The sequence below is a fragment of the Oncorhynchus clarkii genome, unplaced genomic scaffold (assembly GCF_045791955.1).
Source record: "Oncorhynchus clarkii lewisi isolate Uvic-CL-2024 unplaced genomic scaffold, UVic_Ocla_1.0 unplaced_contig_796_pilon_pilon, whole genome shotgun sequence".
Taxonomy (NCBI): domain Eukaryota; kingdom Metazoa; phylum Chordata; class Actinopteri; order Salmoniformes; family Salmonidae; genus Oncorhynchus; species Oncorhynchus clarkii.
Window position 1 is genome coordinate 277,781 of NW_027257956.1, and position 14,415 is coordinate 292,195.

A 14,415-nucleotide genomic window follows, 5' to 3' on the forward strand; every position below is an offset into this window, starting at 1 on the left:
TGGGAATAGGGGACTACTTTAGACCAGTTTCTATAGGGCTCTGTTTGGGAATAGTGCACTGCTTTAGACCAGTTTCTACAGGGCTCTGTTTGGGAATAGGGGACTACTTTAGACCAGTTTCTACAGGGCTCTGTTTGGGAATAGGGGACTACTTTAGACCAGTTTCTACAGGGCTCTGTTAGGGAATAAGGTGCATTTTACTTTTCAAAGTTAACTTCCTGCTTTGTCGTTGTTCAAGCACATGAATTAAATTGGTCTGGAATAATTGGTCTGGACTCAGAAGTGTTTGTTCAGGTGGTAATACAGTTGGAGGTGTCTAATTGTGGAGTGGAGAAAAAGCCTGCCGTTCACAAACAGCAAACTATGTACGTTTACAGTTGTGAATTCATTTAAAGCAGGGGTTACTTGGTATAAGGTATTAGTGAAGTATGGCCTATCATTCTGTGGCACTGCTCAATACAAATTGAAGTAGCATCGTTACTTCAATATAATTTTGCTTCACAATGCAGCAACAACAACATCTTCAACCCCTCTGTGCAGATTCCAAGACCTTGACAGTATTTTCTTACCAGAGCTTTAATGTAACTGAGGTGATGAGTTTGTTTGTCTGAGACTGGAAGACTTGAAGACTTGAAGACTTGAAGACTTGAAAACTTGAAGACTTGAAGACTTCAGTCAATGCCTAGAGGCATTAGCTCAGAGGGATAACCCAGTCAGTCACACTAACGACATCTCTCTTCTGTTCTAGATGATTCCACCAGAGTGAAGCTCTCCTACCTGGAGGATGACCCCTGTTCTGACTTCATCAATGCCAGTTATATACCAGTAAGTTCTGAAAGTAGAGCTCACTAGCTGAATGTGAGTATTATGTCACATATGTGCAGAGATGTACACCACGTCACTGCTCTGTCTCTCTCTGTGTCTCTCTCTGTGTGTCTCTCTCTGTGTGTCTCTCTCTCTGTGTCTCTCTGTCCGTCTCTCTCTCTGTCCGTCTCTCTCTCTGTCCGTCTCTCTCTCTGTCCGTCTCTCTCTCTCTCTGTCCGTCTCTCTCTCTGTCAGTCTCTCTCTCTGTCAGTCTCTCTCTCTGTCCGTCTCTCTCTCTGTCCGTCTCTCTCTCTCTGTCCGTCTGTCTCTCTGTCCGTCTCTCTCTCTCTGTCCGTCTCTCTCTCTGTCCGTCTCTCTCTCTCTGTCCGTCTCTCTCTCTCTGTCCGTCTCTCTCTCTGTCCGTCTCTCTCTCTCTCTGTCCGTCTCTCTCTCTGTCCGTCTGTCTCTCTCTCTCTGTCCGTCTGTCTCTCTCTCTGTCCTTCTGTCTCTCTCTCTGTCCGTCTGTCTCTCTCTCTTTGTCCGTCTCTCTCTCTGTCCATCTGTCTCTCTGTCCGTCTGTCTCTCTGTCCGTCTGTCCCTCTCTACCTCTCTCTCTCTCTCTCTCTCTCTCTCTCTCTCTCTCTCTCTCTCTCTCTACCTCTCTCTCTCTCTCTCTCTCTCTCTCTCTACTCTCTCTCTCTCTCTCTCTCTCTCTCTCTCTCTCTCTCTCTCTCTTACTCTCTCTCTCTATCTCTCTCTCTCTCTACCTCTCTCTCTACCTCTCTCTCTACCTCTCTCTCTACCTCTACCTCTCTCTCTCTCTCTCTCTCTCTCTCTCTCTCTACCTCTCTCTCTCTCTCTCTACCTCTCTCTCTACCTCTACCTCTCTCTCTCTCTCTCTCTCTCTCTCTCTCTCTCTCTCTCTCTCTCTCTCTCTCTCTCTCTCTCTACCTCTCTCTCTCTACCTCTCTCTCTCTACCTCTACCTCTACCTCTCTCTCGCTCTTTCTCTCTACCTCTCTCTCTCTCTCTCTCTCTCTCTCTCTCTCTCTCTCTCTCTCTCTCTCTCTCTACATCTTGCTAGCTTTCACTGAAATGGCGAGGGGCTGAAACTCATTGTCTGGAACTTGAATTGCCAGGGGTCCAAGTGGGGGGAAATGTAGTGAAATTGGCAGCGCACAGCTTCCAGTAAATAGTGTCTTTTAAACTAGGTGTCACGGCTACTAGAGGTTAAACAGTAACTCTGCTCAGAGTAGATTCTGCATGTATGAACTACACATGGACACATCCAGCCCAAAGAGGGATCTCTCAAAAATACTTAGCAGTCACCAAAGTTCCAGATCATGTCTTTACCTTCAAGGACATATCACACCTGATTTCTTAAAAACATATAGGACTACTGTGTGTCACAGGGGGCTGGTTTGGTGGGCACAGATTCGGTAGGAAGGTACAGTAGTTATGTGACTGGTGTCAATTATCCGGTAATTGGTTTCAGTATGAGCTTCAGGGGGGCTGCCCAGTACGGGGTACTGTAGAGGTTATCATTACACACACACACACACACACACACACACACACACACACACACACACACACACACACACACACACACACACACACACACACACACACACACACACACACACACACACACACACACACACACACACACAACCTCCCCTTCCACACACTATCTCTCTCTCTCTCTCTCTCTATCTCTGTCTCTCTTTCTCTCTGTTTCTCTCTCTCTCTCTCTCTCTCTGTCTCTCTCTCTCTCTCTCTCTCTCTCTACACTAATGAGTTAGTCCCTGTGTGTTCTCTCCAGCTAGATCAGACAGAGACACCAGGGTGTCTAAGGACCCCCTGTTAGACCCGCACCCTCAGTGGTCATTAGAGCAGGTCAGCTGGAATGTTACAAATTACCTTTAAATGCCATGATTGAACTGTATTCTCTGTGTGTGGCCTGGTCTTTTCCCTTCGGTACTTAGAACACATTTCTGTCTTTGTCTCATTAGAGTGTGAGATGTGGCTGTAGGTTCAGACTGTCTTTGTCTCATTAGAGTGTGAGATGTGGCTGTAGGTTCAGACTGTCTTTGTCTCATTAGAGTGTGAGATGTGGCTGTAGGTTCAGACTGTCTTTGTCTCATTAGAGTGTGAGATGTGGCTGTAGGGTCAGACTGTCTTTGTCTCATTAGAGTGTGAGATGTGGCTGTAGGTTCAGACTGTCTTTGTCTCATTAGAGTGTGAGAAGTGGCTGTAGGTTCAGACTGTCTTTGTCTCATTAGAGTGTGAGATGTGGCTGTAGGTTCAGACTGTCTTTGTCTCATTAGAGTGTGAGATGTGGCTGTAGGTTCAGACTGTCTTTGTCTCATTAGAGTGTGAGATGTGGCTGTAGGTTCAGACTGTCTTTGTCTCATTAGAGTGTGAGATGTGGCTGTAGGTTCAGACTGTCTTTGTCTCATTAGAGTGTGAGATGTGGCTGTAGGTTCAGACTGTCTTTGTCTCATTAGAGTGTGAGATGTGGCTGTAGGTTCAGACTGTCTTTGTCTCATTAGAGTGTGAGATGTGGCTGTAGGTTCAGACTGTCTTTGTCTCATTAGAGTGTGAGATGTGGCTGTAGGTTCAGACTGTCTTTGTCTCATTAGAGTGTGAGATGTGGCTGTAGGTTCAGATTGTCTGTCTCATTAGAGTGTGAGATGTGGCTGTAGGTTCAGACTGTCTTTGTCTCATTAGAGTGTGAGATGTGGCTGTAGGTTCAGACTGTCTTTGTCTCATTAGAGTGTGAGATGTGGCTGTAGGTTCAGACTGTCTTTGTCTCATTAGAGTGTGAGAAGTGGCTGTAGGTTCAGACTGTCTTTGTCTCATTAGAGTGTGAGATGTGGCTGTAGGTTCAGACTGTCTTTGTCTCATTAGAGTGTGAGATGTGGCTGTAGGTTCAGACTGTCTTTGTCTCATTAGAGTGTGAGATGTGGCTGTAGGTTCAGACTGTCTTTGTCTCATTAGAGTGTGAGATGTGGCTGTAGGTTCAGACTGTCTTTGTCTCATTAGAGTGTGAGATGTGGCTGTAGGTTCAGACTGTCTGTCTCATTAGAGTGTGAGATGTGGCTGTAGGTTCAGACTGTCTTTGTCTCATTAGAGTGTGAGATGTGGCTGTAGGTTCAGACTGTCTTTGTCTCATTAGAGTGTGAGATGTGGCTGTAGGTTCAGACTGTCTTTGTCTCATTAGAGTGTGAGAAGTGGCTGTAGGTTCAGACTGTCTTTGTCTCATTAGAGTGTGAGATGTGGCTGTAGGTTCAGACTGTCTTTGTCTCATTAGAGTGTGAGATGTGGCTGTAGGTTCAGACTGTCTTTGTCTCATTAGAGTGTGAGATGTGGCTGTAGGTTCAGACTGTCTTTGTCTCATTAGAGTGTGAGATGTGGCTGTAGGTTCAGACTGTCTTTGTCTCATTAGAGTGTGAGATGTGGCTGTAGGTTCAGACTGTCTTTGTCTCATTAGAGTGTGAGATGTGGCTGTAGGTTCAGACTGTCTTTGTCTCATTAGAGTGTGAGATGTGGCTGTAGGTTCAGACTGTCTTTGTCTCATTAGAGTGTGAGAAGTGGCTGTAGGTTCAGACTGTCTTTGTCTCATTAGAGTGTGAGATGTGGCTGTAGGTTCAGACTGTCTTTGTCTCATTAGAGTGTGAGATGTGGCTGTAGGTTCAGACTGTCTTTGTCTCATTAGAGTGTGAGATGTGGCTGTAGGTTCAGACTGTCTTTGTCTCATTAGAGTGTGAGATGTGGCTGTAGGTTCAGACTGTCTTTGTCTCATTAGAGTGTGAGATGTGGCTGTAGGTTCAGACTGTCTTTGTCTCATTAGAGTGTGAGATGTGGCTGTAGGTTCAGGACTGTCTTTGTCTCATTAGAGTGTGAGATGTGGCTGTAGGTTCAGACTGTCTTTGTCTCATTAGAGTGTGAGAAGTGGCTGTAGGTTCAGACTGTCTTTGTCTCATTAGAGTGTGAGATGTGGCTGTAGGTTCAGACTGTCTTTGTCTCATTAGAGTGTGAGATGTGGCTGTAGGTTCAGACTGTCTTTGTCTCATTAGAGTGTGAGATGTGGCTGTAGGTTCAGACTGTCTTTGTCTCATTAGAGTGTGAGATGTGGCTGTAGGTTCAGACTGTCTTTGTCTCATTAGAGTGTGAGATGTGGCTGTAGGTTCATATTTCAGACTGTCTTTGTCTCATTAGAGTGTGAGATGTGGCTGTAGGTTCAGACTGTCTTTGTCTCATTAGAGTGTGAGATGTGGCTGTAGGTTCAGACTGTCTTTGTCTCATTAGAGTGTGAGATGTGGCTGTAGGTTCATATTTCAGACTGTCTTTGTCTCATTAGAGTGTGAGATGTGGCTGTAGGTTCAGACTGTCTTTGTCTCATTAGAGTGTGAGATGTGGCTGTAGGTTCAGACTGTCTTTGTCTCATTAGAGTATGAGATGTGGTTGTAGGTTCAGACTGTCTTTGTCTCATTAGAGTATGAGATGTGGTTGTAGGTTCAGACTGTCTTTGTCTCATTAGAGTGTGAGATGTGGCTGTAGGTTCAGACTGTCTTTGTCTCATTAGAGTGTGAGATGTGGCTGTAGGTTCAGACTGTCTTTGTCTCATTAGAGTGTGAGATGTGGCTGTAGGTTCAGACTGTCTTTGTCTCATTAGAGTGTGAGATGTGGCTGTAGGTTCAGACTGTCTTTGTCTCATTAGAGTGTGAGATGTGGCTGTAGGTTCAGACTGTCTTTGTCTCATTAGAGTGTGAGATGTGGCTGTAGGTTCATATTTCAGCATAAATCTGCATTTGCAACACTTACCCCACTGTTATAAGGTTTCAACTTACAAGACCATCCCAAAATATATTTTTTTGTCATAGGCTCTGAATCTAAACCAGGCTTCCTGCCCCATGATTGAACGATTGATTGACTGACTGATCCCCATCTGTCTGTTTCAGGGGAACAACTTCCGCCGCGAGTACATCGCCACCCAAGGCCCTCTCCCCGGAACCAAGGATGACTTCTGGAGGATGGTGTGGGAGCACAACGTATACAACGTCGTCATGGTGACGCAGTGTGTCGAGAAGGGACGGGTGAGTCGGAGACTCGGGGGGAGGGAGGGAGGGAGGGAGGGTGGGGTGACAGATGTGTTTCCATAGTGACTCAGAGAAATAAATAGTTCCTAAAGAACCCTGATAATGGTCAGTAATCTAAATCATTGAGCACTTGACATTAGGCTTGACTGGATTAACCGAACACGTCCTCATTCACATCGACGGGGCTGAAGTGGAGCTGGTCGAGAGTTTCAGTTCCTTGGTGTCCACAACACCAACAAACTATCATGGTCCAAACACACCAAGAAAGTCGTGAAGAGGGCAGGACAACGCCTCTTCCCCCTCAGGAGACTGAAAATATTTGGCATGGGTTCCCAGACCCTGAAAAGGTTATACAGCTGCACCATCGAGAGTATCCTCACCGGTTGCAACACCGCCTGGTATGGCAACTGCTCAGCATCCGACCGTAAGGACATACAGACATACTGAGTGCGGCTCAGTACATCACTGGGGCCAAGCTTCCTGCCATCCATGACCTCTATACCAGGCGGTGTCAGGGGAAGCCCCAAAAAATTGTCAAAGACTCCAGTCCCCCAAGTCATAGACTGTTCTCTCTGCTACCACACGGCAAGTGGTACCGGAGCTCCAAGTCTCGGTCCAAAAGGCTTCTTAACAGCTTCTATCCCCACGCCATAAGACTCCTGAACAATTAATCAATTGGCCATCTGGACTATTTGCATTGACCCCCCCCCACCCCCCCCCCCACCCCTCCTTTGTTTTTACACTGCTGCTACTCAATGTTTATTACCTATGCATAGTCACTTTATCCCTACAATACATATACAAATTACCGTGTCTAACCGGAACCTCCGCACATTGACTCGGTACCGGTACCCCCTGTATATAGCCTCATTATTAACCGGTACCTCCGCACATTGACTCGGTACCGGTACCCCCTGTATATAGCCTCATTATTAACCGGTACCCCCGCACATTGACTCGGTACCGGTACCCGCTGTATATAGCCTCATTACTAACCGGTACCTCCGCACATTGACTCGGTACCGGTACCCGCTGTATATAGCCTCATTACTAACCGGTACCCCCGCACATTGACTCGGTACCGGTACCCGCTGTATATAGCCTCATTACTAACCGGTACCCCCGCACATTGACTCGGTACCGGTACCCGCTGTATATAGCCTCATTATTAACCGGTACCCCCGCACATTGACTCGGTACCGGTACCCGCTGTATATAGCCTCATTACTAACCGGTACCCCCGCACATTGACTCGGTACCGGTACCCGCTGTATATAGCCTCATTATTAACTGGTACCCCCGCACATTGACTCGGTACCGGTACCCGCTGTATATAGCCTCATTACTAACCGGTACCCCCGCACATTGACTCGGTACCGGTACCCGCTGTATATAGCCTCATTATTAACCGGTACCCCCGCACATTGACTCGGTACCGGTACCCGCTGTATATAGCCTCATTATTAACCGGTACCCCTGCACATTGACTCGGGACCGGTACCCGCTGTATATAGCCTCATTATTAACCGGTACCCCCGCACATTGACTCGGGACCGGTACCCGCTGTATATAGCCTCATTACTAACCGGTACCCCCGCACATTGACTCGGTACCGGTACCCGCTGTATATAGCCTCATTATTAACCGGTACCCCCGCAAATTGACTCGGGACCGGTACCCGCTGTATATAGCCTCGTTACTAACCGGTACCCCCTGTATATAGCCTCATTACTAACCGGTACCCCCTGTATATAGCCTCATTACTAACCGGTACCCCCTGTATATAGCCTCATTACTAACCGGTTCCTCCGCACATTGACTCGGGACCGGTACCCGCTGTATATAGCCTCGTTACTAACCGGTACCCCCTGTATATAGTCTCATTACTAACCGGTACCCCCTGTATATAGCCTCATTACTAACCGGTACCCCCGCACATTGACTCGGTACCGGTACCCGCTGTATATAGCCTCATTATTAACCGGTACCCCCGCACATTGACTCGGTACCGGTACCCGCTGTATATAGCCTCATTACTAACCGGTACCCCCGCACATTGACTCGGTACCGGTACCCGCTGTATATAGCCTCATTATTAACCGGTACCCCCGCACATTGACTCGGTACCGGTACCCGCTGTATATAGCCTCATTATTAACCGGTACCCCCGCACATTGACTCGGTACCGGTACCCGCTGTATATAGCCTCATTACTAACCGGTACCCCCGCACATTGACTAGGCACCGGTACCCGCTGTATATAGCCTCATTATTAACCGGTACCCCCGCACATTGACTCGGTACCGGTACCCGCTGTATATAGCCTCATTACTAACCGGTACCCCCGCACATTGACTCGGTACCGGTACCCGCTGTATATAGCCTCATTATTAACCGGTACCCCCGCACATTGACTCGGTACCGGTACCCGCTGTATATAGCCTCATTACTAACCGGTACCCCCCCACATTGACTCGGTACCGGTACCTGCTGTATATAGCCTCATTATTAACCGGTACCCCCGCACATTGACTCGGTACCGGTACCCGCTGTATATAGCCTCGTTACTAACCGGTACCCCCTGTATATAGCCTCATTACTAACCGGTACCCCCTGTATATAGCCTCATTATTAACCGGTACCCCCGCACATTGACTCGGTACCGGTACCCGCTGTATATAGCCTCGTTACTAACCGGTACCCGCTGTATATAGCCTCATTACTAACCGGTACCCCCGCACATTGACTCGGTACCGGTACCCGCTGTATATAGCCTCATTACTAACCGGTACCCCCGCACATTGACTCGGTACCGGTACCCGCTGTATATAGCCTCATTACTAACCGGTACCCCCGCACATTGACTCGGTACCGGTACCCGCTGTATATAGCCTCATTACTAACCGGTACCCCCGCACATTGACTCGGTACCGGTACCCGCTGTATATAGCCTCATTACTAACCGGTACCCCGGCATATTGACTCGGTACCGGTACCCGCTGTATATAGCCTCATTACTAACCGGTACCCCGGCATATTGACTCGGTACCGGTACCCGCTGTATATAGCCTCATTACTAACCGGTACCCCCGCACATTGACTCGGTACCGGTACCCGCTGTATATAGCCTCATTACTAACCGGTACCCCGGCATATTGACTCGGTACCGGTACCCCCGCACATTGACTCGGTACCGGTACCCGCTGTATATAGCCTCATTACTAACCGGTACCCCGGCATATTGACTCGGTACCGGTACCCGCTGTATATAGCCTCATTACTAACCGGTACCCCGGCATATTGACTCGGTACCGGTACCCGCTGTATATAGCCTCATTACTAACCGGTACCCCGGCATATTGACTCGGTACCGGTACCCGCTGTATATAGCCTCATTACTAACCGGTACCCCGGCATATTGACTCGGTACCGGTACCCGCTGTATATAGCCTCATTACTAACCGGTACCCCGGCATATTGACTCGGTACTGGTACCCGCTGTATATAGCCTCATTATTAACCGGTACCCCCTGTATATAGCCTCATTACTAACCGGTACCCCCACACATTGACTCGGGACCGGTACCCGCTGTATATAGCCTCATTACTAACCGGTACCCCCTGTATATAGCCTCATTACTAACCGGTACCCCCTGTATATAGCCTCATTACTAACCAGCACCACCTGTATATAGCCTCATTACTAACCGGTACCCCCTGTATATAGCCTCATTACTAACCAGCACCACCTGTATATAGCCTCATTACTAACCGGTACCCCCTGTATATAGCCTCATTACTAACCGGTACCCCCTGTATATAGCCTCATTATTAACCGGTACCCCCTGTATATAGCCTCGTTATTAACCGGTACCCCCTGTATATAGCCTCATTACTAACCGGTACCCCCTGTATATAGCCTCATTACTAACCGGTACCCCCTGTATATAGCCTCATTATTAACCGGTACCCCCTGTATATAGCCTCATTATTAACCGGTACCCCCTGTATATAGCCTCATTACTAACCGGTACCCCCTGTATATAGCCTCATTACTAACCGGTACCTCCTGTATATAGCCTCATTATTAACCGGTACCCCCTGTATATAGCCTCATTACTAACCGGTACCCCCTGTATATAGCCTCATTACTAACCGGTACCCCCTGTATATAGCCTCATTACTAACCGGTACCCCCTGTATATAGCCTCATTATTAACCGGTACCCCCTGTATATAGCCTCATTATTAACCGGTACCCCCTGGATATAGCCTCATTACTAACCGGTACCCCCTGGATATAGCCTCATTACTAACCGGTACCCCCTGTATATAGCCTCATTACTAACCGGTACCCCCTGTATATAGCCTCATTACTAACCGGTACCCCCTGTATATAGCCTCATTACTAACCGGTACCCCCTGTATATAGACTCATTATTAACCGGTACCCCCTGGATATAGCCTCATTACTAACCGGTACCCCCTGTATATAGCCTCATTACTAACCGGTACCCCCTGTATATAGACTCATTACTAACCGGTACCCCCTGTATATAGCCTCATTACTAACCGGTACCCCCTGTATATAGACTCATTATTAACCGGTACCCCCTGGATATAGCCTCATTATTAACCGGTACCCCCTGTATATAGCCTCATTACTAACCGGTACCCCCTGTATATAGCCTCATTACTAACCGGTACCCCCTGTATATAGCCTCATTACTAACCGGTACCCCCTGTATATAGACTCATTATTAACCGGTACCCCCTGGATATAGCCTCATTACTAACCGGTACCCCCTGTATATAGCCTCATTACTAACCGGTACCCCTGTATATAGCCTCATTACTAACCGGTACCCCCTGTATATAGCCTCATTACTAACCGGTACCCCCTGTATATAGACTCATTATTAACCGGTACCCCCTGGATATAGCCTCATTATTAACCGGTACCCCCTGTATATAGCCTCATTACTAACCGGTACCCCCTGTATATAGCCTCATTACTAACCGGTACCCCCTGTATATAGCCTCATTACTAACCGGTACCCCCTGGATATAGCCTCATTATTAACCGGTACCCCCTGTATATAGCCTCATTACTAACCGGTACCCCCTGTATATAGCCTCATTACTAACCGGTACCCCCTGTATATAGCCTCATTACTAACCGGTACCTCCGCACATTGACTCGGTACCGGTACCCCCTGTATATAGCCTCATTACTAACCGGTACCCCCTGTATATAGCCTCATTATTAACCGGTACCCCCTGTATATAGCCTCATTACTAACCGGTACCCCCTGTATATAGTCTCATTACTAACCGGTACCCCCGCACATTGACTCGGTACCGGTACCCGCTGTATATAGCCTCATTACTAACCGGTACCCCCTGTATATAGCCTCATTACTAACCGGTACCCCCTGTATTATTATTGTTATTATCATTATTGTTATTTTATTGTGTTTTTATTTTACTTTAGTTTGTTTAGAAAATATTTTCTTAAAACTGCATTGTTGGTTAAGGCCTTGCCAGTAAGCATTTCACGGTGAGGTCTAAACCTGTTGTATTCGGCGCTTGTGACAAATACAATTTGATTTGATTTGATTAGACATAAGTCTGATATAATTGGACTTTACTTTGTGTGGGACATTTTGGGTGGATAGAGGGATGAATGGATGGGGATAGAGGGATGAATGGATGGGGATAGATGGATGAATGGATGGGGATAGAGGGATGAATGGATGGGGATAGAGGGATGAATGGATGGGGATAGATGGATGAATGGATGGGGATAGATGGATGATTGGATGGGGATAGAGGGATGAATGGATGGGGATAGAGGGATGAATGGATGGGGATAGAGGGATGAATGGATGGGGATAGAGGGATGAATGGATGGGGATAGAGGGATGAATGGATGGGGATAGAGGGATGAATGGATGGGGATAGATGGATGAATGGATGGGGATAGATGGATGAATGGATGGGGATAGAGGGATGAATGGATGGGGATAGAGGGATGAATGGATGGGGATAGAGGGATGAATGGATGGGGATAGAGGGATGAATGGATGGGGATAGAGGGATGAATGGATGGGGATAGAGGGATGAATGGATGGGGATAGATGGATGAATGGATGGGGATAGAGGGATGAATGGATGGGGATAGAGGGATGAATGGATGGGGATAGAGGGATGAATGGATGGGGATAGAGGGATGAATGGATGGGGATAGATGGATGAATGGATGGGGATAGAGGGATGAATGGATGGGGATAGATGGATGAATGGATGGGGATAGAGGGATGAATGGATGGGGATAGATGGATGAATGGATGGGGATAGAGGGATGAATGAATGGGGATAGAGGGATGAACGGATGGGGATAGAGGGATGAATGGATGGGGATAGAGGGATGAATGGATGGGGATAGAGGGATGAATGGATGGGGATAGAGGAATGAATGGATGGGGATAGAGGGATGAATGGATGGGGATAGAGGGATGAATGGATGGGGATAGAGGGATGAATGGATGGGGATAGAGGGATGAATAGATGGGGATAGAGGGATGAATGGATGGGGATAGAGGGATGAATGGATGGGGATAGAGGGATGAATGGATGGGGATAGAGGGATGAATGGATGGGGATAGATGGATGAATGGATGGGGATAGAGGGATGAATGGATGGGGATAGATGGATGAATGGATGGGGATAGAGGGATGAATGGATGGGGATAGAGGGATGAATGGATGGGGATAGAGGGATGAATGGATGGGGATAGAGGGATGAATGGATGGATGGGGATAGAGGGATGAATGGATGGGGATAGAGGGATGAATGGATGGGGATAGAGGGATGAATGGATGGGGATAGAGGGATGAATGGATGGGGATAGAGGGATGAATGGATGGGGATAGAGGGATGAATGGATGGGGATAGAGGGATGAATGGATGGATGGGGATAGAGGGATGAATGGATGGGGATAGAGGGATGAATGGATGGGGATAGAGGGATGAATGGATGGGGATAGAGGGATGAATGGATGGGGATAGAGGGATGAATGGATGGGGATAGATGGATGAATGGATGGGGATAGAGGGATGAATGGATATATCTCAAGGCCATCAGACTGTTAAACAGCCACCACTAACACTGAGTGGCTGCTGCCAACACACTGACACTGACTCAACTCCAGCCACTTTAATAATGGGAATTGATGGGAAATGATGTAAATATATCACTAGCCACTTTAAACAATGCTACCTTATATAATGTTACTTACCCTACATTATTCATCTCATATGCATACGTATATACTGTACTCTATATCATCGACTGTATCCTTATGTAATACATGTATCACTAGCCACTTTAAACTATGCCACTTTGTTTACATACTCATCTCATTTGTACATACTGTACTCGATACCATCTACTGTATCTTGCCTATGCTGCTCTGTACCATCACTCATTCATATATCCTTATGTACATATTCTTTATCCTATTACACTGTGTACAAGACAGTAGTTTTGGAATTGTTAGTTAGATTACTTGTTATTACTGCATTGTCGGAACTAGAAGCACAAGCATTTCGCTACACTCGCATTAACATCTGCTAACCATGTGTATGTGACAAATACAATTTGATTTGATTTGATAAATAACTCAATCCCTTAATCAACCAGTCAGTCAGTCGGTCAGTCAGTCAGACAACAAATCAAGAGATCTAAAGGTCTAACCGTGGCCATTGTTGTCCCCGTCCAGGTGAAGTGTGACCACTACTGGCCGGCTGACCGGGAGCCTCTGTACTATGGAGACCTGGTGGTTCAAATGCTGTCTGAGTCTGTCCTGGCTGAATGGACAATCAGGGAGTTCAAGATCAGCTCTGTGAGTAACAATCACCTCAGAAACAATCACCTCAGAAACAATTGCCTCAGAAACAATCACCTCAGAAACAATCACCTCAGAATCAATCACTTCAGAAACAATTGCCTCAGAACAATCACCTCAGAAACAATCACCTCAGAAGCAATCACCTCAGAAGCAATCACCTCAGTAACAATCACCTCAGTAACAATCACCTCAGTAACAATCACCTCAGAAACAATCACCTCAGAAACAATCACCTCAGAAACAATCACCTCAGTAACAATCACCTCAGTAACAATCACCTGAGTAACAATCACCTCAGAAACAATCACCTCAGTAACAATCACCTCAGAATCAATCACTTCAGAAACAATCACCTCAGAAACAATCACCTCAGTAACAATCACCTCAGAATCAATCACTTCGGAAACAATTGCCTCAGAACAATCACCTCAGAAACAATCACCTCAGAATCAATCACTTCGGAAACAATTGCCTCAGAACAATCACCTCAGAAACAATCACCTCAGAAGCAATCACCTCAGTAACAATCACCTCAGTAACAATCACCTCAGAAACAATCACCTCAGTAACAATCACCTCAGTAACATTCACCTC

The 14,415-nt window shown here is 46.9% G+C and overlaps 1 protein-coding gene across 2 annotated transcripts in view; it reads left to right on the forward strand.

The window, feature by feature from the left end:
- LOC139394261 (receptor-type tyrosine-protein phosphatase beta-like) overlaps nt 1-14,415 on the forward strand; it is a 113,480-nt gene that overhangs the window by 83,221 nt on the left and 15,844 nt on the right. For both annotated transcript variants that reach the window (XR_011629811.1, XM_071142284.1), the window contains 3 exons: nt 749-825; nt 5,771-5,905; nt 13,693-13,815. Coding sequence is in view for 1 of the 2 variants with exons in the window: in XM_071142284.1 (XP_070998385.1) it covers nt 749-825; nt 5,771-5,905; nt 13,693-13,815 (335 nt within the window). In the remaining variant the exon portion in view is untranslated. The remainder of the gene's footprint in view (nt 1-748; nt 826-5,770; nt 5,906-13,692; nt 13,816-14,415) is intronic.